This window comes from Schistosoma haematobium, chromosome 4 (assembly GCF_000699445.3).
Source record: "Schistosoma haematobium chromosome 4, whole genome shotgun sequence".
Taxonomy (NCBI): Eukaryota; Metazoa; Platyhelminthes; class Trematoda; order Strigeidida; family Schistosomatidae; genus Schistosoma; species Schistosoma haematobium.
Genome location: NC_067199.1, coordinates 35,776,263 through 35,800,751, shown reverse-complemented (window position 1 = coordinate 35,800,751; position 24,489 = coordinate 35,776,263). Strand labels below are relative to the sequence as shown.

The 24,489-nt window shown below is 34.3% G+C and overlaps 1 protein-coding gene across 1 annotated transcript in view; it reads left to right on the top strand.

Moving 5' to 3' along the window:
• Positions 1 to 24,489, top strand: part of EFCAB4B_3 (EF-hand calcium-binding domain-containing protein 4B) — a gene marked incomplete at its 5' end in the record, with an annotated part of 46,489 nt that overhangs the window by 9,170 nt on the left and 12,830 nt on the right. The window contains 6 exons of the mRNA XM_051219372.1: positions 1,904 to 2,035; positions 5,225 to 5,315; positions 7,431 to 7,526; positions 13,599 to 13,709; positions 20,516 to 20,664; positions 23,206 to 23,430. Coding sequence (XP_051066873.1) covers positions 1,904 to 2,035; positions 5,225 to 5,315; positions 7,431 to 7,526; positions 13,599 to 13,709; positions 20,516 to 20,664; positions 23,206 to 23,430 — 804 coding nt within the window. The remainder of the gene's footprint in view (positions 1 to 1,903; positions 2,036 to 5,224; positions 5,316 to 7,430; positions 7,527 to 13,598; positions 13,710 to 20,515; positions 20,665 to 23,205; positions 23,431 to 24,489) is intronic.

The following is a 24,489-nucleotide window of genomic DNA, read 5'->3' as shown; positions in this document are numbered from 1 at the left end:
TACCCTCGTATATAATTATCGACTTAACTCGAATTAGTGAATAACGGAATTAGATTAGGTCAAATACAAGAATAGATTTTTGAATACGTATATTTTTTACAATCATTGATCTGGACAAGCAATCGGAGGGACGAAGTAAACGAAGAGGAGAGAAGAGAGTGAAGCGAAATAACACTCAGTGGAGAAGGCGTGTGATACAACCCCGTTTAACCAACCATTAATCGATATTTATGGGCGGACAAAAATAAGTTATAGACATGTGATCAATGAGATATAAAGTGCAAACATATGCGCTCATATAAAAACATTCAAGATTGACAAGCGAATAATGGACAAGGTCAAAATGTGACTCAAGAAGAATGAATAAATTGGCTTGTCCGGAAGCCAGAATAAGCTATATGGGCTTCACATAACAATCGACACTACAATATTCATACAAGATATGATCAAGGCTTGAAGAGTTCATTAGTTCATTGAAAAATGGTTGTAGAATATTTTCAGTATGTCAGTCATGGATAGCATGTAGCTCTTATAAGTTGAAGAATGGAAAATTATTAAAATGAGTGATTCATTATTATTATGAATTAAACTAATGTCAAACTGAGTCAGTGAAACACTGAGGCGAGGAGTTTCAAGTTGATGCCATAATTCGATTATTATCAGGTAATTAATTTGACAGATGAATCAGTTGTCATCCTCACAGCTTCACCTATGTGTTCGACAACTACGAAGGTGAAATATATACACTTCTAACTGCATGTAATGTCGCTAAAATTGATTCCACAGATAAGTCCTGTTAACTTAAATTATTGTTTGAATACAATTCTTAGCTATTCAAGTATGCTAATTCATAAATTTATGGTTCACCTACTTGTTTCAGTAAAATCGAAAGTAATTTAGAGGTTGGACGGCTGTTTCGTCCTAATATGGGAGCTTCCACAATCCCTTACGCGGGATCACAACCCAGGACCTACCGGTCCCGCGCGCGAACGCTTAACCTCTAGACCACTGACCAAAGATGGCTAGTAGCTAACAGTGGGATCCAGGACGCGCGTTCCGTCCCATTCGGGACTCATCAGCTGGATGTACCTGCATCTCATAGTTGATGTTCACTCTGGGATTCGAACCCAGTACCGTTCGTTTCAAACGCCATCTCGTTATCCACTTAGCTGAGAGGTCATATCAACGAACATTAAACCTTATTCCATTTAGAGATATTTTTAGTTTCATACATCATTCTAACCATTTTTGGTAAACGATTTACCATTTATATCACTGCTCTTGAATTACAACATTTTTATATTGTGGGACATCCAGTGATTAGTCAAGTTTATTGCTTTGTATGGAACATTTTGTGCAGTTTTTCACAGTGGCTGATCAAACGTACATTATTTCATTACTTATAAATGTTCACCTTCATACTCAGTAGCTCAATTATAAACAACCCTAGCATAATTTGTTAGTATAGAATGTCTTCAATGATGTTAATCTATTCATCATCAAATGACTTTTAATAAGAAAGCAGATTGACGTCACCGACGAGTGACTAAAGCCTGACAAACTCCAATATAGGCTGTGCAACCAATCTATTTAGTTACTTTTTTTTCAAAGCTTTGTTTATTCATTTATCAAAGAGCTGGATCATAATTTTTAGATATGACAATACAAAATGTTATATAATCAAAATCCGTAGTAAATGTATAACAAAACATCACAGATACTGTAGAGTTATAACTTTGGTATAGTAGCCAGAGACTGATCATTTTCAGTCCTAGTATCTACTGACGATACCTCAAACTCAATGTGATGTTATTTCCAGCATATTCTTTAGAGGTTCAACCTTTTTGTTTCTCTTGCTTCACAAATATCTGTATTTTAATGTTCTTTTTTGTTGTTGTTTCAGTTCTTTTCTTCAAGCATTTCGTGCACATCATGTATCCATCTATCCTGATTTAAATCAAATTATAGAAATGGCAGTCAGTGACATTCAAGGAAAACAAGAAACAATGGATAGTATGGAAAAATCATTCATGAGGTTATTGTGGAATATTATAATCACTCATAAAATAACTTCTATACACATATATGATTTTTTTTCTAAGTTCTTAATGTTGATATCATTTGAATACCAGAATAATTCTTGTGTGAAATCTACTCACACAATGGATTATCATTAATCTTCTCTATAAGAGTGTTTTCGTTGTTGGCAAATATTGGGGGATCAAACTAATTTGTTTCTTGTACAGATTGATTTGATATTGTTATATAGTTACAAGTTTTTATTGAAATGGGATATTGAATAACAATAGAGTTCAAGACATTTGTCTTGTTCTATTTGAAACTTGTCACCTGGATTTAAGTTGATTTTCATAATGAGATTCGAACTCAATACTTTTCTTCTGTTACATACAACATGTTATCTAGTGAACCACTGAGTCCAAATAGCTACCAGTTTTTTATTAGTTTATAGAAGTAGCAAGAACATCATATCATATTGTTACGTTAAGGATATACATGATATCTGACTGAAGTATTATTCACTGATTTGAAGACAGTAAAAGTTTCCTAACACTCTTAGTTCATTATAATGTGGTAAGATGTTGGAAATGTGATATGAATTAAATTGTAATATAAAATAAAAACAAAATTATCAGAAGGGGTTTGTGGAGATTTTAGAAATTCCACAGATTGAAATTATGAGTCAATTGAAGCTAGACCACCACGGAAAACTTGGGAGCACTGGACGTCCGTTTCGTCCTAGCATGGGACTCCTCAGAAGTGCGCATCCACGATCCCGCACCCCGCGAGATCCGAACCCAGGACCTGTCAGTCTCGCGCCAGGCGCCTAACCAACTAGACCACTGGGCCGGCATCCAATGGTGTTAATGGCTAACTTCAACCAAAATTAGTGAATTTTTCTAATAATAAGTCATTAGTTTCACTTCCTGAGATATTAGCCAGTTCAATACCTTTATATATTCTACTACTTAAAAGATAATAATTGATATATACCACTTTATATGAATCGTTCGAGCATCATGTGTTTACACGCGCTAATTACATCTGATAATCAAGTTGAATGTTGGTCAATTATCTACTTCAAAGTAGATTTATTTCTTTACTCCCTTTATTTGTCATATCGAAAGTATAGCTTGTTCGTATATAGTTTTGCTCATGTAATTAGTATTTGTTTATTGAAAATTAAAGTGTAAACTTTGAATTTTGATGTAATTTAAACACTTTTGGAAAACTTTTATTTTTTTTCATAAATTACTGATTACTTATTTACATGATCAGTAAAAGTAGAACTTTTTGGTTGAGATCATGAATCGATTAATGTTAGACCACCATTGAAAACTTGGAAAACCTGGACAGCCGTTTCGTCCTAGTGTGAGACTCATCAGAAGTGCGCATCCACGATTCCGCTCGCGAGATTTGAACCTAGGACCTTTGGTTTCGTACTTAAAAGTATAACTACTAATTTGAACTGTACAGAGCTCATAGTGAAGATACAAGATAAGATCTTCATCATAAAAACACATTACATCAGCAAAGTTATCTGGTAACATTTCTAAATTATAACTAGTTAAAAGGTGTTTATTATCAAATGGAACGAGATGTATCCAAGTTTTAGTGCATGAAAGTAAAATCGATACTAGTCGATGTAAACTCAAATGTACTTTTAAATTAACCTCCTTTATTTTGAAGAATCTGAGCAAAGTTTTGCAAATCAAGACAGTAGAGGTCATGTATAAAATTATCAACCTATTGATAAATTTATTCAAATATGCTTTATTTGTTCATGGAACTACTATGTCCTATATAATTCTGAATTCATCTTGATAAATGAAATAGATTTCGATAATCAGGCATAATAACAGCCAGAAGATGGAGATTCTCTTTTAAAAGATAAGATTTAATAGCTGTGCTCAAAAATCTTATCGTCAAAGTGATCTGTACACATGTCAATCACTCTTATCGATTACGTTAAACAAAAATTGATCTCAGCATAAACAAGATTCCAAATAAATCTAATTGACAGGAATGTTTTCTTCAGCTTATTGTCATCCCAAGAACTATGTTCATTACGTAATTTTCTTTAGGTGATTAAATAATTATTCTTTAGACACATGTTGGCTGTTTCATTCTTGTCATGAGTGGAACTTAACAGAAGTGATTCTATATGGTTAATGACATCATTAATTTATTCAAGATAAACCAAGTTAGTATTATACAGTACAGACGTGAGATTGATTACTATGCGGTGGCCGAATAGCGTAAAAATCACACTTTAAATTTCTGTTATACACCTCTTTACTATTACACCTAAAGATACTACTTAATAACTGGAAATTTTCAAAGGCTTTTTATTCAATGTCATATTTAAATTTGATTGAATATAGTATTACTCCCAAATTTTTTCCGAAGTGACAAGTACATCAGGAATTCCCTTTGTATTGTTTACTTGAATCTTCCCATTAGTGTTCAGGACTGCAATTGATCAGTATCTTATTGGCATATGTGCATACTGTGAGTATTGCCTTAATTCACGAGCATTATAAGCAAAGATGGATAGTGGCTAGCAGTCCTGGATTCTATTGCTAGCCACTATCCATCTTTGCTTATAGATCAGGAATTATTTATTTTACATAAATAAAATGATAATGGTTATCGTTAATTATCTAAAAATGTGTAAATGGGATATTTTGCGGTAAATTCTCACACACATATACGAGATTTAAAATAGTGTTTTAACTGAAACTTTAGATGAACTCAAGAGCACCATTTATGATGTCTTCAGCTTTGTTACAAAGTTTCGCTTATCTTCATCACTTTTAAATGAGAGAAGACTTTCCATGAGTGTTGTAAAGTAACATCCAAATAACCTAACTTTTGAAACGAATAATTCCATTGGGCGGGATCGTGGATGAGCACTGTTGAGGAGTCCCATACTAGGACGAAACGATCGTCCATTGCCTCTAGGTTTTCCATGGTTGTCTAGAGTTAATTGACGCATGAACTCAACTTTTAAATTACTATCATCTCCACAAAACCCCTTTCTGAAAATAATAAAACGTCTAAATTTACCTTATATGCTGTTTACTAAAATTTGTAGGTCTTTTATGATATATCATCAAGGCATAATAATTATATATTTACACAGAATTAAATGAAGTAGTTATACGACTTTTTATTAATTTTATCCTCATACTTATAAACCAAGTTCTTCAGAAAAATTCAATCAAACTTTAGAGAATCTATACAATGAAACTGATTCCAAACTTATTCAGGAAGAAGAATTAATGAGACAAAGGGTAAGTCTTCTACCATAATGTTAAGGTTTCCTTTTGATAAATTAAGGAAATGATTTTGTAGATAGTGTCATAAAACAGTATGATACACACATTGTCATAATACGAGTAGTTTTATTTACCATTAAAAGTGAATACAAATTTTGTAGTTAATAACAGCAACCATTGAAAACCCCAGCAAATTGGGAAGTACTGAAGAGTTGTTTGATCTCAGTATGGTACTACACTGCACTAGGTATCTATGACCTAATCAGGGATCAAATCTGGGTTGGTATCCAATAGTTTACACTTTTAACTCTGATATTCTGCAACCATTTAATAACGATTGGTATCCAGTTTATTGAGTTCAATGTTAAATGGTCATTGAGATATTGTAAGGCTGAAGGTATTTGGTTTTATTTGTAGTGGGATTGTGGACGCCCACCGTTGAGGACTCCAATTGTGAGACGAAACAATTATTCAGTGCTTCCTGGTTTATAGTAGTTGTGTGAATAAAGCCGATTAGTAATGTAAACCATAAAATTCAACAATTTTCATGAACCCACTATACAAATCTTTATTTGTTCACAGATTTCTGGCATTTCAGTTGAGGAGGTTGCTGAGTTTTAATTGAGATCATGAATCGATCAATATTAGGCCACCACTGAAAACCTGGAAGCACTGAATGGTCGTCTTGTCCTAATATGGGACTCCTCAGAAGTGTGCATCCACGATCCCGCATGCGAGGTTCGAATCCTGGACTTCGGTTCGAGTGGTCTAGAGGTCAAGCGTTCGATTCTTGACAATATACTCCTTTTTTGATAAACTGTCGTATTACCGTTTCGTTTTAATACAAGTCGAAAAGCACTGATCAAATCTTTTATAACAGTTTATGATAGTTCATAATTTTCTGCTGAAAAATACAGAACTGTGTTTGAATTACATCGAGGTGGATATCTCCCAGTCAATAATATAAAGATAAGAGGTACCTTATTAAAGCACTAATCACTGTTGTATTATATTTATTTATTTATTTAAACACATAAACATTGGTAGAAGGAGGCACCAAATAGATATGCGCTGCATAATCGTTCGATTTGTGTGAGGGCTGGGATACCGCCCGGGTGCCCGAACCGGAGCAGTTGGTTTTCTTAGAGGACCACAACTAGGGCCTTCAATTTAAGGGTCTGATCCACAAGGCAGTCGAGCAACATCAGGAGATGCAGTCCCATGGTAGCCGGTAACCGATGATTGGTTCATACGCAATTGGTTCCTTCAGGATTATGAGGCTCATGTGCACTGTTGGTTTGAAATCAGGGTTTCCAACTCCCCTAGGTGGACTCTCCGTGTCCATCAACTCGGTTAGAGCGCCGGACATTCGCTTTTCGTACTATCGATTTCGTAAACAACAGTAATGCCTCAAGAAGTTATTGAGTAGGACTTCCCTGGCAGTGGTTGTATGCACGTGGCCATATGAGAGCTTTTGGAGAGGGAGAGCTGACTTTCCACACTCTTGGCCGTATTAGGGCATTTGGGGGATGTTGTATTATATTACAATAAAAAATTTTCTGTTTAACAACACTGTACGATCATATTCCATTGGTTAACTATCTGACACCTGATACGGTTTAATTTCACTTGTCACGACTTCTGTTTGGTTGTTACTAGTTTTTATTACCAATTACTAACAGAAATCGTAAATTTACATTGTTTATCAATTATCAGATATTTGTTATATGTCTAGCAATGGTATACAGAACAAATGTCTCATTCTATTTCAACATACCTGTGTCTTGATGCTCATATTCACATTGAATTTGTTACCCATTATTTTTCGTTTGTGTTAGACACTGTCTGACATTTAAGTTCTTTTTTTATGTAATAACATAAATGATATAGCGTTTTAGTGTATGTATATTAATGAATTTTGAATTTCAGTCCTGGTGACCCATAGTAACATAAATTTAGCCAATTTACATCACATTACTGAGTAAAAATTTGGTAGGCTTAAATTAATTACCTAACCATCAATAAATAGTTATCGTTAATTGATAATGTTTTTTTGCGTGCGTTCATACATGTGTACGCGCGTGCGTGTATATATGTGTGTGTGTGTATGTGTTATGTTTTACATTTCAGTTAGAAAAAAAATGTGAAGAAATGAAAACTAATGCAAATCAACTAATTGAAGAGAAAGAAGAACAAACTGAAATTTTAAAAGAAAAGTTAAAACAAGTATTCTGTGTTTTAATTGACTATCATTTGTATAATATCGTCAAATTGTTTGAAACTGTCCGATCTAATTTACAAGATCATATATATGAAGCACAATTTATATGAACGAAGAATAGTCATTTCGTTTTGATTGAAATCATGAAACCTGGAAGTAGTGCTTATAGGTTTTCCATGGTGGTGGTCTAGCTTCAACTGACTCATGATTTCAATTAAAAACTTAACAATCTTCACAACCCCTAAACTGATATATTTATTATTTCACCACATAAATATTGGTATAAGAGGGCACCAAATATATATGCGTCACACCATATTTGTGTATGTGCGGGCTGTGATACTTCCCGGGTGCCCAGACCAAAACAAGTGGTTTTCTTAGGGGACCACACCCCGAGCCTTCGACCTATAGGTCTAACCCACAAGGCAGTGGAGCATCGTGAGGAGATGCATTCCCATGGTAGCCGGTGACCAACGATTGGTTCATACGCCATTTGTTCCTGCAGGATACTGGAGCCCATGTGCACCATTGGTTTGGGATCCGGTTAAAGCGTCGGACATTCGCTTTTCGTCCTCTTATTTTCGTAAACAACACCCCCGCCACGAGAAGGCAGTGAGTAGGACTTCCCTGGCAGAGGCTGTATACGCGTGGCCATGTGAGAGCATTTCGAGAGGGAGGACGGGCCCACTCCACTCTCGGCCATACCAGGGCATCTCATCAGGTTCTACAATTATCTCATATCCAAATTAATAATCCATTAAATTGGTCAGGTTTAAGGTGGAGTACATCATTCGAAATTGTAATCGGTGAATTCAGGATTGTTGTTTATCACATAAAAGAAAATAAAATCATTAGTGCTGGGATGACTAATACGCAGACGGCCGAAGCAATTGCTATTCAGATCAAAAAGCTAGAGCTTTACATCCAAAAGAAATATGTTCAGCCGCTCCTCTTACCCTGGCCAGCTAGTTAATAATCAATTTTACAATATGGTGTCATAGTTTGATTAATGTTCATTTTTATGTCCCAAATTTATCTTATTATTATTACACTTGATAACCTTTTACAGAAATTTATTCAGTATCCACCCCTATATACTTTATCTGACCTACTTCATATTATTCTACATATATAAGTAATTTCTGGTTTGTAATTACATTATTCTCTCTCTCACCCCATGTTGACCATATTTATTCTGATCATTAGTTATCTCACAATTCCATTTCACTTATAAACTGATTCAATTTAACACTGCATATTAGTCAGTCCCAACATAAACGACTTGATTTGATCTGATTTGATATGACAAACAACAATTCTCAATTCACCTATTACAATTTCCAAATGATGTACTCTGTCTTAAATCTGGCCAATTTTATGGATTATAAATTTGGATATGAGATAATTGTAGAACCTGATGAGAAATTCATTGAAAAGAATATTCTTCATTCATATTAATTGTGTTTTAAGATAATATATGTATAAGATTAGACTTTCATTCAATTCTCTTTTTTGTAATAACTATGTACAAAGGATTGTAGATCAAATTGTATTGTATTGTATTGAGTTTTATATTTATCTTTAACACTTCTAAGGAGAAGCCCTAGATTATCCAGAGAGTTTTAGGTGAACAATCTCAAAAATGAAATAAACTTTAGTTGAAATCATTCAAAAAAGGCAATTCTTGAAGGTAATAATAAATGAAACCATTGATAACTATTGTGTACTCACAGTGGAAAAATAACGGTCATACTAATGAAGCAAATGATTTGCAGTATTAATACTTTAAATTAATCGTTTTGAAAAAAACCTACTGAATATGAAGGTACAAATCATAGTGATATTTTACTGAATACAGATGAAATGTTAGGTCATCTGAAATTTCATGAAATATAATAGTGCTTCCAGGTTTTCCATGGTGGCCTGGCTTCAATTAACTCATGATCTCAACTATTAAATTACTGTAATATCCACAGAAACCCCTTCTGATATTAATCAGCATATGCTCACTAGTGACTGGCTTCAAGAGATATTTCCTGGAGTTCTAGTGAGAAGCCATGACCAGTGAAGTTGAACCGGGTCTGTTGTGAAATAGTAACTCACTGAAGACAATGGTGAATGTGCCGGTCAATTTTGTGGATTAGTTGAAGTTAGTCATTAACACCGTTGGACGCCGGCCGGTTAAGTGGTCTATGGGTTAAACATTTGCCCACAAGACCGAAGGTCCTGGTTTTGAATCTCGTGAGGTGGAATCGTAGATGCACACTGCTGAGGAGTTCCACAATAGGACGAAACAGCCATCCAGTGCTTCCAGGTTTTCCATGGTGGTCTAGCTTTAATTGACTCGTGATTTTAACTATTAAATTAATTAATTAAATATAATTACTAGTAACTGGTAAGCTAAGAGAATTCCGTTATATTAAGGTTTCATAAATGATTCATTATGGATAGTGAAATAATTATAACGAAATATCAAACTGTTCAAGGGTTAGTAAAGATTGTTTGAGTACCTATTAAATTAAAGAGAATAATTATAAAATTGAAGTTTAGGTGACATCAACTGATAATATTGATATTAATTGGTAATAATTGAACTATAGTGTTATTCATTAGTTCCTATTTTATGTTCATCCACAATAACCATGACAGAAATCACAAGAAACCACTAATACTGTAAATAAATAATGGTTTATTTCATCTCATAATATACATACATATATATAACCCATACCCGTACATGATGATAGCAAGTGACTCGTGCTATTAATTGTTTGTTTGCCAAAACAAATGATAATAATGCTTTTGCTAAAGATTTCGTTGTTGATATCCTTGAGGTGTCGGAGATTGGTGTCTTTCGATCATGCGTAGTACTACATTAATTGAGTTAACTTTTGACTTCAACATATGTTACTTCCAAGAGTGATTTAATTGTAGGACATTACATTTTGCTGTTATTGATTTTTTTCGTTTCACAAAATCAAAATTAATCAATCTCAATTGACATATGGACTTTAAACGTGTCCATAACTCTGATCACCAACTGTATATTTGTAATATTCTAAATAACTGTGAGTAATGGAATTTGTTAAAGGTTCTAGTCTAATTTCTGTCCAACCTCCAAACACAATGATTTTTATAATTAAAACACGAAGTTCAACGAAGGAATCTCTTTACAACGAACTTATTATCAAGCTGTACAATCGTATATATATATGAAAGTAGTTTGTTAAAGTACTAGTTACGTGAGGAAATGTGAACAAAGAACAACCAATATGATGTAATAGAAGGATTATAATACTAGATTACATAATACGAATAATAATAATAGATTTAGTGAATATAATAATCAGTATAGGGGTTGTGGAGATTGTTAAGTTTTTGGTTGAGATCATGAATTAATTGATGTTAGACCACCGTTGGAAACCTGGAAGCACTGGACGGCCGTCTCGTCCTAGTATGGGACTCATCAGCAGTGCGCATCCACGACCCCGCACCCCGCGGGATTCGAACCCAGGACCTACTGGCTTCGCGCCTGAGCACTTAACCATTAGACCACTGAGCCGGCATCCAGTGGTGTTAGTGTCTAACATCAACCAATGCACGAAATTGCGCGACCACCTTCCATTGTACTGAGGTAGATACCTGTCTCTACCCGACACGGATTAGCTCCACTGGTCACGACTTCTCACTAGAACTCCGAGAATTCCCTCACGAAGCTAGTCACTAGTGAGCACATGTTAATTATATATATAATAAAATGATCAAAATGCTTAAAATGTTTTTGTTATAATAATTAAAGGTCATAGAGGTGTAAAAAATAAATAAGGTGATATGATGAGCATTTAGGAATAAAACAATGAGAATATAAGACATGAGTAAAGGGGGGAATGCAGTAATAATAATAATAATAATAATAATAATAATAATAAAAATAATAATTGGATAATCAAAATAATTAAGGCCAAGGTAACGATAACGATAAGACGTACTTCTTTTGTACGCATAGTTCTGGTTTAAGCTCCTGGATTGTAAGAGCTTCAGCTATTTTTAAGAGTTGGATACGAAGAAATCTGGGTAGATTTGAACGAATCATGCAAACAACCTTTAAATCAGATTGTGGATCTGTAGAATGGTTATAGTCGATTAGGTGTTCAAGTATAGAACTCTTAACTGCTTTCCTCTCCCCCTTATAGAACCAAGCTGGGATATATTCCCGTATCCGAGTTGAAAGCGAGCGCTGGATACGGCCAATGTACCTTGCTCCACATGAGCAGGTGAACAAAAACATTTTAATCGTCTTATTATATTCACCAAATCTATTATTACTATTCGTATTACGTAATCTAGTATTATAAATTTTTTATTAACTTTGTTCACATTTCCTGACGGAATTAGTACTTTTACAAAAACAAAATTTTCATATATATACGATTGTACAGCTTGATAATAAATTCGTTGAAAAGAGATCCCTTCGCTGAAATTCGTGTTTTAATTTTAATGTTTAAATGGGGATTTTTATAATGTTTATACGAAATACAACTTAATTCGTTTAAAATAACGATGAGAAACTATAAAGGTACAGATTATTCGAGAATTGTGATTTTGTGTTATAATCTGATGGTAAGTGACATACTAAGAAGTTCCTACAATCAAAAGTGAATCAAATGAATCTTAGATCAGTTTAAAAGTGATAAGTCGGATGATTAACTAGTTTGGAATTTATGACGAATCAATTTGAAAACAAAAGAATCCAGCATAAGTCATTTAAATGATTAAGATCATGAGTCAGTTGAAGCTAGACCACCATGGAAAACCTGGAAGCACTGGATGGCTGTTTCGTCCTATTGTGGAACTCCTCAGCAGTGTGCATCTACGATTCCACCTCACGAGATTCAAAACCAGGACCTTCGGTCTTGTGGGCAAATGTTTAACCCATAGACCACTTAACCGGCCGGCGTCCAACGGTGTTAATGACTAACTTCAACTAATCCACAAAATTGACCGGCACATTCACCATTGTCTTCAGTGAGTTACTATTTCACAACAGACCCGGTTCAACTTCACTGGTCCAGTGCTTCCAGGTTTTCCATGGTGGTCTAGCTTCAATTGACTCATGATCTTTATAATTGAAATTACTATAATATCCACAAAACCCATCTGATAAGTCATTTAAATCTGAGTGATGTTTTTTCTTACGAGTAAATAGTTCATTTTAGCCTTATATATATATATATATATATATATATATATATATATAGCAAATGAATTTTATACTCTGTACTGAATATATTCAGAAATCAAGGAAACTATGAAGATGAATTCATAGTTATAATGTTGTTTGCAAGATCATTTTAGGTGAGATATGTATTTAGTATGTTATTGATCTACAATAAACAAATGAAGACCTTCCAACTCCCAAGATAGAGTTTAAATGGTCTGAATTATTTTTTATGGTTAACGTTTTTTTTGCGACTTAATTTTCTACGGGATCGGGTCACTAACCTCATGCCGAACCCTCTTTTATCTGAGCTTGGGACTATCAGTGGTCCCAGAGGGGCTCCTGGTGGAGTTACAATAAACGAATGGAAGTTGATACTTATTCATAAAGCTTAGTAAACTGGCGAAACAATAATAACTCGCTTGTCAGAAATTTATATGAACAATTAAATTTCTATATTTCAGTTAGATGAAATAAATTAAATCGAAAATAATTTGTAAATAAAATGAAGTTGCATTTAAACAAAACAAAAGAACTCAATGCAGTATTTTCACTAAACACGTAGTGAACGAGAACACAAATAGGAACAATCGAATGAACTTAAACATAAAATTACAGAACATCTTAGTAAAATCTGAGAACTATACAGTAAATACCTTATTTGCAAAATGTTAATCAATCGTCTCAGACTTCACTGTTCCTTTATTTCCATGGCATTCATTCTCTGTTCTTGTTCTCTTTTGTTCAATCTTTTTGACCTTCTGCTACCAGGTATTTCACTTTCGACATCAGTCACACATACACCATAAATATATGATTTAATTTCAACATCATGAAATAACATTGTTTTATTTTACAGATATCCATTCTAACAGACGAATTACATAAAGAAACAGAAGATGATAAATCTACTATAGGAACGATGAAAACACAATGTCAAATTATTCTCGATGAAATTGAAGAATATGAAGTGAGAAAATTCCTCTGTAACAGATTTTAAAACAAGCAAAAATTATGTATAGTGGTTATTCAAAAACAGTTCATTCCTGTAGGTTGAGAATGTGTGCCACTGCATCTTCTGTATATACATAAGCCCATTTTAAAAAACATACAGTAATCTTTATCAATAACTAATATATATCTGAAACTAATATTAGATGATACCACCACTGAAGAATTGTTGGGATGGAAACTAAGTTTTGAAAATCATTGATCGGAATAACTATACATGTGATGTGAATGTGTATATGAATGGTGCACCAGGGTGCTTGATACCTGTGTGGTTGCGCCACAGGATTGAGCTCTACTATTCAGATTGTAGTGTCTGGTTCTTCTCCTGTGAAGCGGGATTGAGCTGTACTGCTCGGTTTATAAAATTTAAGCCTGGGTGGTGTCTGGCTTTTCTGTTAAACGGGGTTGTACCGTTTGAGTTGTCACATAAAAGTCCGGATGATGTCTGGTTCTCCTGAAAACCAATGTAAAATTACCCTGGCCCACAAGGGTATATTATATAACTGTGTGAACTTGTTTCATCCTGTTAAACATTTATTTTTGAAGCACAGTTATCTTCAGTGCATTCACAGGCACTACATTTGATATTATCGATATTCTTTTAAAATGTTTTCAGTCTTTATCACTGGATAATCTATCAAGTTACAAATGACCCGTACTGGATAAATTTCAATCTCGATTTCCATGGGGTAACTTCACGTTGCTCTAATTTTGTCATTCAACAACATACCAAATGTTCCTAAAATTTTTGATTGACTGGAAAATAATGTTTCTTTTAAAAGAATGCTACTTACTAAGTTTTTATATCAATAATCGGAGTGTTTTCGTGGAATAGAAAATCCACAAAGTATCTATCAACACTGACAAGTGCAAACAAACAGACTGGATACCACGAATAAATAAAATGAAATGTGAAACTTTTAATTTCTGTCAGGAAGCATTAAACAGTTGTCTCCTACTTTATTCCGAATTTTCTTCTATTCATCTGAAAAGTATGGAATACCATATTTACGAGTGATTAGGTTTTATAGTTGGTCATAGTTGTTCATTATATTCATAACTATAGTGGAATATGTAGTTGATTGATCATTAAGTAGTGACAAATTCGATGTATGTTAAGACCTTAGAGATGCTGATCAAATTTCATCGATCAAGTTGTCATGTGGCCCCTAGTCTAATTGGCTTGACATCACAAGAACCTTGTTGAGATATAGTATGGTGGTTGGAGGAAGTCGGCAAAAAACCTATTTGGGACTCATCAGCAAAGAGTAACTGGAGGAGTTTATGAAGGTAAATGACACAGTTCTTGAAGCACCTCTCAGGTTTGCAAGTGATGTTGGTCAGAGGTCATTTCAAATTAGGACCTCGACAAACTGAGTGGTCCAGACGCCAGGGCTTTAAAACCTATGATCCAACATATGGAAACTGAAATTCTCAGAGTGTTGATAATCTGGATGGTTTTACACTTCATTTATTATGGAAACATGTTCTTCTGGCTAGTGCTCTTGTTTCGATCTGAAATTATTCCATGGCTTACACTAATAATTCAGTTTTGAAAGCGGCTACCACTTAATCATTTTACATCACACAATTCCATACATCAATCTGTATCCTTGTTTTCATTTCGAAAATAAGAAGTCATTCATGAAATCATGAAATTCTTCACTATAGTGACAGAGTATTGATACCAGTAATAATAATAAACAGAAGCATAATATCCACGTTGTAATTAATAATTCATACCAGATGATTGATAATTTTTGAAATTTATCCAAAGAAAGCGTTGAATATTCATCATACACCAGGGCCTTATTCAATATTTGGTAGTGGGTGCGTAATTAGTTGTTTGCATCATCAGAAACGACTAGACTGAAACTTCTAATAACACAATTTAGTTTCAATATGGATATGTCTCACAGATCTTTCGGCATTCTATTTGTAAAACTGTATAAATTCAATAATAGATCATGCTCAGAGATGTTATCTGTGTCATGATGGTAGAAAAATGCAATATGAAAATCTTATTTCATTCACCTTTAGATAATTAAGTAATCTTTCATCTTCATAAATTAAAAACAAGGTTTCTCTGAAATTTACTTAACATCCACTAAACAGAAGTGTTATACGTGACAGACAGCTGTAAATATTCAGTACTAGATTGATCACGATTTTCAATACAAAGTATTGAACATTACTGGAATGTAGTATTCCTAGCGATCTTATGAACTTACTACATACTTACGCCTGTTACTCCCAATCGAGCATCGGCCACCGACCAGCATTCTACAAATCACTATGTCCTGGGTCTTCATTCCCAGTTCTTTTCCATTCTTCTCATGTCTGTCTTCATTTCTCGGTGTGATGTGTTCTTTGGTCTTCGTCTTCTCCTCCTTTGACCTTGACGATTCCATATGAGGACTTGTCTTGTGATGCAGTTGAGTGCTTTTCTCAATGTGTGTCTTATCCACTTCCAGTGCTTCTTCCTGATTTCCTCCTCCTCCACTCGAATCTCTTTTGTTCTCTCCCACAATAGATTGTTGCTGATAGTGTGGTGTCTGGCCAACGGATCCGAAGTATTTTGCGTAGACAGTTGTTAATAAATAGTGGTATGTTCTGGATGTTGGTTTTCGTATTTCTGCAAGTTTCCGCCTCATACAGTAGAACTGTTTTGACATTTGTATTAAAAATGCTGACCTTTGTGTTGGTTGATAGTTGTTTTGAGTTCCAGATGTATATATGCTCTTGCTTTAGCGATCTGCGCCTTCACATCTGCATCAGATCCATCGTGTTCATCAGTGATGCTGCCCAGATATGTCAAGGTTTTTACATCTTCCAAATGTTCTTCATCTAGTGTGATTAGATTAATGCATGCTGCGTTGTACCAGAGAATGTTGCTTTCCCCTTTGTGTATGTTGAGTCTTACTGTTGTTGAGGCTGCTGCTACACCGGTCGTCTTCTCTTTCATTTGTTGTTACGTGTGCGATAGGAGAGCCAGATCATCTGTGAAGTCTAGACCTTCCAGCTGCATCCTATGCGTTCCCCCAGATGTGGACGTCTTCATGATCCAGTCGACCACCACCTGGAGCCCCTCTGGGGCTACTACCGGCCCCACACCCAGATAAAAAGAGGAGAGCTGGGCATGGAGTTAGCGACCCCATCCCGTAGAAAACCAACTCGCTAAAAAACGCTATCCAGATCTTATGAAAGTTTCTAAAAAATATTGACCGATGATGTAAACTTATGTTTGTCTTTATAGTTAACTAATATGAAAAATATCATAGTAAAATGATACGGGAAGTTGAACTAATATTAAAGCGTATAACCTGTTGTAACGGGGAGTATTTTTAACAGATAATACCAACATCTACAATTCATCAGGTTCATTTAAATAAATTAATGAAGTATTAACCTTTATTTAAATGTCAAGGTCAACTTAGGAGATAAACAATATAAGAAAATTAAATATTACCTCTATACCATTGAATTGATGGAATATATATTTATTACTGAAATAGGCATCACATAGGATGTGGATCATTCGTAAAGAGTTGGTTTATCACAAACTGGAATTAAACTAAGAATCGATTTTAAAAAATGACCTCTAAATCTTTTGCGTATTATATGCTTGGTTATTTAGTTGTTTATTTTAAGCACTACATTCTGATTGAGGTTAACCTCAACGCTTCTAATACTCAATAAGTACAACGTACCCAGAACACTTGATCATCTTTTTATTCATTTTTACTACATTTTAAGCTTTAGTTTTTTATTCTATACCAGATTTATGTTTTTCATTTTGTTCGTCGAAATTTTCATAGTAGACAGTTGCTTTCAGATTATTCAAAACTAGTGGATAATTTCGGCAAATGCCCAGTATTAGTTATAGGTTATTATTATTATTATTTTTAATTTTGTCATCCCATTAGGTATAAGTTGTAATCATCATATTTCAAGTGGTTGCTTTGTATTAAATGCTTATGATGTGATAAAACGTAGGCCAGTAATAATATTTAGTTTCAAGCGATTATTCAGTCAGCCTGAGATTTTGTGGAGATTGTAGAATTTTCCTAATTTATATCACGGACTGATCATAATTGATCCACCAATAAAAACCGGTAAACACTAGAAAACTGTTTCATCCTAGTATTTGACAACGCAGAAGTAAGTAATATACGACCATGCCAATGGGAAATTGAACCCACTATCTTCAATCTCGCATATGAACGCTTAATATTTATACCACTGAATCAATATCTAGTGATGTAGATACCTAACTTCAATTGTTTCAATGTATCGAGTGACCATCTTTCATTGCCTACAGTGGATAACTATCTGACACATAATATAGTTGGACTCCATTGGTTATGAATGTTCAGATATCCAGTGCTCCTTAGTTTACACCAGTGGTCTAATTGGCATCAGTCCGTGATTTAAACTATGATTATTCACTTGTTATTTATTTATAATAGGAAGTATTTAGGAAACACCTTTCTTGAATTAAGATGTTTGGATTGTTTTGTTTTTGTGAGTTTCGGTGTACTAAGGAAAAAATCGATATAGAATCTAACAAACGTTCGTAAATTCTCTTAAAAATCTTCAATGAAACTTTAATTATAATGAATAACGAAAATATTAATTGTTTACTTGAATCTTCCCATTGATGTTTAGGACTGCAGTTAATCAGTCTCTTATTGGCATATATGCATACTATACGTAATGACTCGATATTGCCTTAATTCACAAGCACTATAAGCATCAATGGGAAGATTCAAGTAAACAATACTAAATGAATTTAAACTTCACCCCATTGCACAAGTGAGTGACTATCAGGACTCAGTAGCTAAATGGATAACGTGTTGATGTTTGAAGCGAACGGTATTGGGTTCGAGCCCCAGAGCGAATATCAACTCGAATGTAGGCACATTCAACTGGTGAGTCCTAAATAAAACGAAACGCACATCCTGAATTCCACTGCTAGCCACTATCAATCTTGGCTTATAAATATTTAAACCGTTTTTAATTAGACAAACAATATCTACATTTATTCGATAACAAAAACTAAATATCAGAATCGATTTCAATCAAAATTTAGGATATTATTGGCCTAAAAGAGATTGGTGATCGGATCATTTCTTACTGATTCGATATTTCAGTGTAAAATATGCATTAAATATTATGAATAATTCAAATAGTCCATTGGAAGGGAGTTTGGAATGAATGTAGTTAAAACCCATAACAACGTATTAAATGCCTTCGGTGACAAAATATAAACTAGAAGTCATCCAATGTCTTATACTTAATATTATTCGACCATAGGTGTATTGGATTAAGGAATATAGAGATTAGACGCCGAGTATTGAGATGACAAACTCGTTGGCCAGGTAGTGAATTTTTTCTGACTAACATGATTGGGATATCTATTACGTAAGCACAGTCATCGCCTACCTTGATATACGGTATTGGCTGATGTAGAAGTAACTAGAGACGACCAAACTGAGGCATGAAATCAGTTAATGAGGTCATCGGTTTTTAAACTCAGCCAGGCTGTTTGGTGCAGATTACCTGGTTGGGCTCAGTAGAGTTATTTCAACCAGTAATTTGATACTTGAGTAATGATGTTCAGAATCGGTCATAATGGTGAATATGGATTCACTATTTATCTTATCATAAAGATTTTGACTTTCAAAATTACACCATACTTTATAAAACTCCACAAACTCGTTCGCTCTACTTCAAACATATCATTTATGGTTGAAAAATTGTCTGCTATACTTCTGATACTGTTATTACTTCTACTACTCTGGCGTTCATCTTGATAAGTTCAACTCACTGTGATTATGCAACTGATGTGTGATAGTGAAAGTAAAAATTCATTGGTCACTGAGCGTAGACAAACAGACTCAGCCTTCGGATTATTAATTATGTGATTCCCTTTCCTGTTATTGATTTCTACTCCATACTCACTGAGTATGATTGCTTGTAACTATTTTTAATAAGTATTATCTAGTGTTAACCTGGTTCTTTATTCTGGGTCATGAATCCTGGATCTGATATAACGTGACAAGTTTCATTATCGTATTCACGTATTATCATGGTATTTTTATTTATTTATTTTAACACATAGATATTGGTACAAAGAGACACCAAATACATATGTGCCACACAGATCTCATTTGATATATGTGAGGGCTGTAATACTGCCCGGGTGCCCAAACCGAAGCAGTTGGTTTTCTTAAGGGGCCACACCCGGAGCCTTCGACCTATAGGTCTGATCCACAAGGCAGTCGAGCAACATCAGGAGATGTAGTCCCATGGTAGCCGGTGACCAACGTTTGGTCCATACGCCATCGTTTCCTTCAGGATGCTGGAGCCCATGTGCACCATTGGTTTGGAATCAGGGTTTCCAACTCTCCTAGGTGGACTCTCCGTGTCCATCAACTCGGTTAAAGCGCCAGACATTCGCTTTTCGTACTCTCGATTTCGTAAACAACAGTAATGTCGGGGGAAGTTATTTAGTAGGACTTCCCTGATGGTGGTTGTATGCACGTGGCCATATGGGAGCATTTCGCGAGGGAGAGAGGACTCTCCCCACTCTCGGCCGTACCAGGGCATTTGGGGGCACAGTGTACCACTGAGAGAGAGAAATAGTTTAAACCATCTGTTATGTCAATAACTTATTAACTTGAGCCAATGTACATATGTGCTAAGTTCCACTTGTATGTATCTGGCAGACTGATTGAATGATTTCCATTTCTTTCACATCAGCAACAAATTGATGAAAGCAAGGAAAATGTAAAGGAATTACAAACAATGAAGAAAGTTGAAAGTATCAAGAAAGAAAAAGCAGATGTCACAGCATGTCATAAAATTCAAGAAGAACGTGAAATATTGATGAAAAAATTAAATGAATTAAGGTAAGGTTATAAATTTTTTAAAAATATAATAATGTGGAAGGATACAAGTAAACAACACCAAGTAAGTTTAAAACTTCACTCCATTTCACAAGCAAGTGGCTATTAGGACTCAGTAGCTAAGTGGATAACGCGATGGCGTGTGGAGCGAATGGCACTAGATTCGAGTCTTGGAGTGAACATCAACTCCGAGATGCAGGCACGTCTAGCTGATGAGTCCCAAATAGGACGAAACGCGCGCCCTGAATTCCACTGCTAGCCACTATCCATCTTTGCTTATAAAGCTTGTGACTTAAGGCAGTATCGAGGCCGGTCGCGGAAGATGCACATATTGCCAACAAGAGACTGATCAAATGCAGTCTTAAATAACAATGGGAAGATATAGTTAGACAACACTAAATGAATTTAATATAATATTCTGTTGAAGAAATAAGAAAATGGCAATTCATTTTACCAAACTACGTGATTTAAACGAAACAACTAATCAAAATATTCACAGAAATGGGAATATCAATTATCTAAAAATAAATTAATCTGTTGGAGGATGAAATACTCTAAGCAAAAAGGATTTCCACTTCAAGCGAGGAAATGTATAAATGACGATGGAGATGAGATGGATAGAAGATATCATATTCATAGTTACACAGTCAGTGAATTGGTGGTGGATATCGTTAAATCTTCACATTTTATATCACGAACTTAGTTGTATTAACATAGAATACGAGGGAACACTGGATAGTTGTGGCGTCCTAGTAAGGGGCTTCTCAGCAATACGCATCTACGATCTCATAAAAGATCGAACCCGAAACCTTCAGTTTCGTGAACGCTTAGCCTTTAGACCACTGAACTGGCGACCGAAACTGTACAGAGTTAATTACAATCGGAAGAGTGTTTTAAATCAGATGACTAACATCTGGTGTCAAATATATATACATATATGCATTCATGTTTTACCGAGAATTGTTAAATAATCTGTAGAACAGTTATTTCAATCATTATAGTGAAATGATAGTAACGCTTACTAATGATTAGTTGCTCATTGCTCTGATGACTGCATTATTACTGCTCTTTTATTTAGTTGGGTAGGCTATAGAGATCAATTTATTGTTAAAGGAATGTTTAAGAAAAGATGAATGTTACCAGTGGAACTATTAAAAATCTAGAGAATACTAGACAGCTGATCAGTACTCGTTTAAAATTTGTCATCAACCCTAGAAAAATTCTTTAAATTGAGTTAACTTTTACAATCTATTGAATCACACGACAACCGTACACTTATTAATAACTGAAAGATATGACACCCTAGATTGAAACGAAATCAGCAAAATGTATATTTAGTTGGTAAGATAAATAGTACGGTTGCATATGACCAGTCAAGCTAACTGGAATTTGATCGCCTGACATGAAGGTTTAATCGATTTTACGAAGATAAGCAGAAGATATTTTACTTGTGAAGATTGTGTTAGTTAAGGTATTTTTTCTGGAGATTCCTTGATACACGTTTTTAATTGAACACTCATAACTCTATTTGATATTAAATACGGTAATACATAGTCAACTATTAAGTAGTATAACATAAAGAACATGCTTGTATGTTTAAGGATCTTTTGAGTATAATTATTACACTTCAGTCAGATATTATAAAAGTTGATGAAATGTGTATGGTGATCGACAGTGTAAGTTATTCAGGAAACAATGGATTGTTGTGTTGGTTGAGATATACATTAGTTTAATGTAACTATATATATATTGACACTTACGAAACCTTTAGGATACATAGAAAATTGAATGAAACTGAGATTTAAATAAAAACAGAACAGTTAGTGGTAGCAAAATGATGACACAGGGGAAATACAGACTTCTTTGTAAGCTGTTTTTCAATATTCAATTTTAATGAAGACCTTCTGACTCCCAGGGCAGAGTTTAAAAGGTTTGAATAATTTTTTCTGGTTAGCGTTTTTTTAGCGAGTTAGTTTTCTACAAGATGGAGTCGCTAACCCCATGCCCAGCCATCCTCTTTTATCCGGGCTCGAGACCTGCGGTAGCCCCTGGAGGGACCCCATGCGGAGTTATTTCAATTTTACTAAGTTCAAATAAAATAGTATATTCATAAAAGGTTTAGTTATTTTGTTAATACACTACTTATATTAATTTCAGATGGTTCTTAGGGAGAAACTATAATTTATGGACGTACCTATCAGATTTACGTTAATAGGTCTTGGATTTCAGAGCGAAATTCTTTATTTATTTGGATAAATAGCGTCTTTGCATTTTAGATGATGTCAGTTCGTGATAAAAATTCTAAATCTAATCCCTATCCCCAACCATCAACTGTAAATCACAATTCTTATCCTTCACACAGGTTTAAAACCCTCATTTAGTCCTAGTTGGTAGGTGGATATTCCCAAGGCCACTTTATCGTCTCTCAAAGGTCGTCCATCAATTTTAGTCTCAACGGTTCTTAGAAGTTTTCCATTTGTAGAATGATTTATTTTAATCTTTTATTATGGTCTATTTTATTACTTTTTTAACAATGAATTGCAGGGAAATTAATCGCTGTCTTCGAGATCTAAAAGATGAAACATCTAATGATAAGGATTTGACAGACTATGACAGGATATTAAGTCCAGAAGCTTTTCATGTTAATGAAAATAAGAATGAAGAGAAATTATTGAAAAGAACACATTTTAACAAATTACCTATTAGACTTGAAAATTCAATAGATGAAGAGAGTGAAGACATGTATCTACAAGAAATAAAGAATTACAAGTATGTAAATATATAGATATGTGATTTTTCATTTTTAGCCTTTTTGTAGCGAGTTATTCTCCTAATCAATGGGGTCGATAACCCCATACCCAACCATCCTCCTTTATCTTGACTTAAGACCGTCAGTAGCCCCAGGGGGGCTCCAGGCGAGGAAAAATATATTTGTAAAATCTCAGCGAATGATTTTGAAGTAAATCCAACGTTTTGCCTGACAATCTGGTCGAAGCTTTTCAAGGAATTTTAATCAAACATTAAAATTATCGAATATAAATAGGTGCATTATTCTCCGGTTCATTGTATACTGAATAAGTCATCCAATCAACGTTAGATTTACTTCAAATTCATTCGCTGAGATTTCACAAATACATTCTTCCTTTTTAATGTCTTGCATCAATTTGGCGCCCAAATATTGTGAAACTGTTCGGTCAAATTTAGACGAAAGTTCTTGTATTGTTTTGTATACTTGCAGTATATGTAAATATTTAAATAGAGCCAAAATGATCCTAAATTATTTCAGGATCAAATATGTCAGATCATGTTATTATTGATCTGTTGTTTTCTATAGTCATTTAAAAATATACAAATGCTAGTTTCCGAATAATAAAATAGTACATATAAGTTATCTACTCACTACAAAGTCAAATAATTCTGTATTAGCTCTATACACTTCAATCGCACATTTCATTTAGACTATTAAAATGATTTGTAACGAGATATATTACAGCGGAATTTCTTAAGTTTATTTTACCTATTACTGATTGTCAATTGAATGTAATTGTAAATAAAAACATTTCATCTATTAGGTTAAAGTGTTGGAGTGATCCAGAAAAACTCTTTGAAAAAAGCCAAAAAACGGCTCTGAAAACTCGCAGAAGCATCTTATCCAATCAGAATTCACTTGAAGTTTTGCCAGAAACATCTAGAAAGTGAAAACTCATATGTCGAGTTTCTGATTGGATGATTACCTATACTGCTACTATGTTTAGTAGCATTCCAGAATTTTCAGGGAAACCAAGGCCATCTAAAATACTATAAATACCCTGGATTTTCTGTACATAA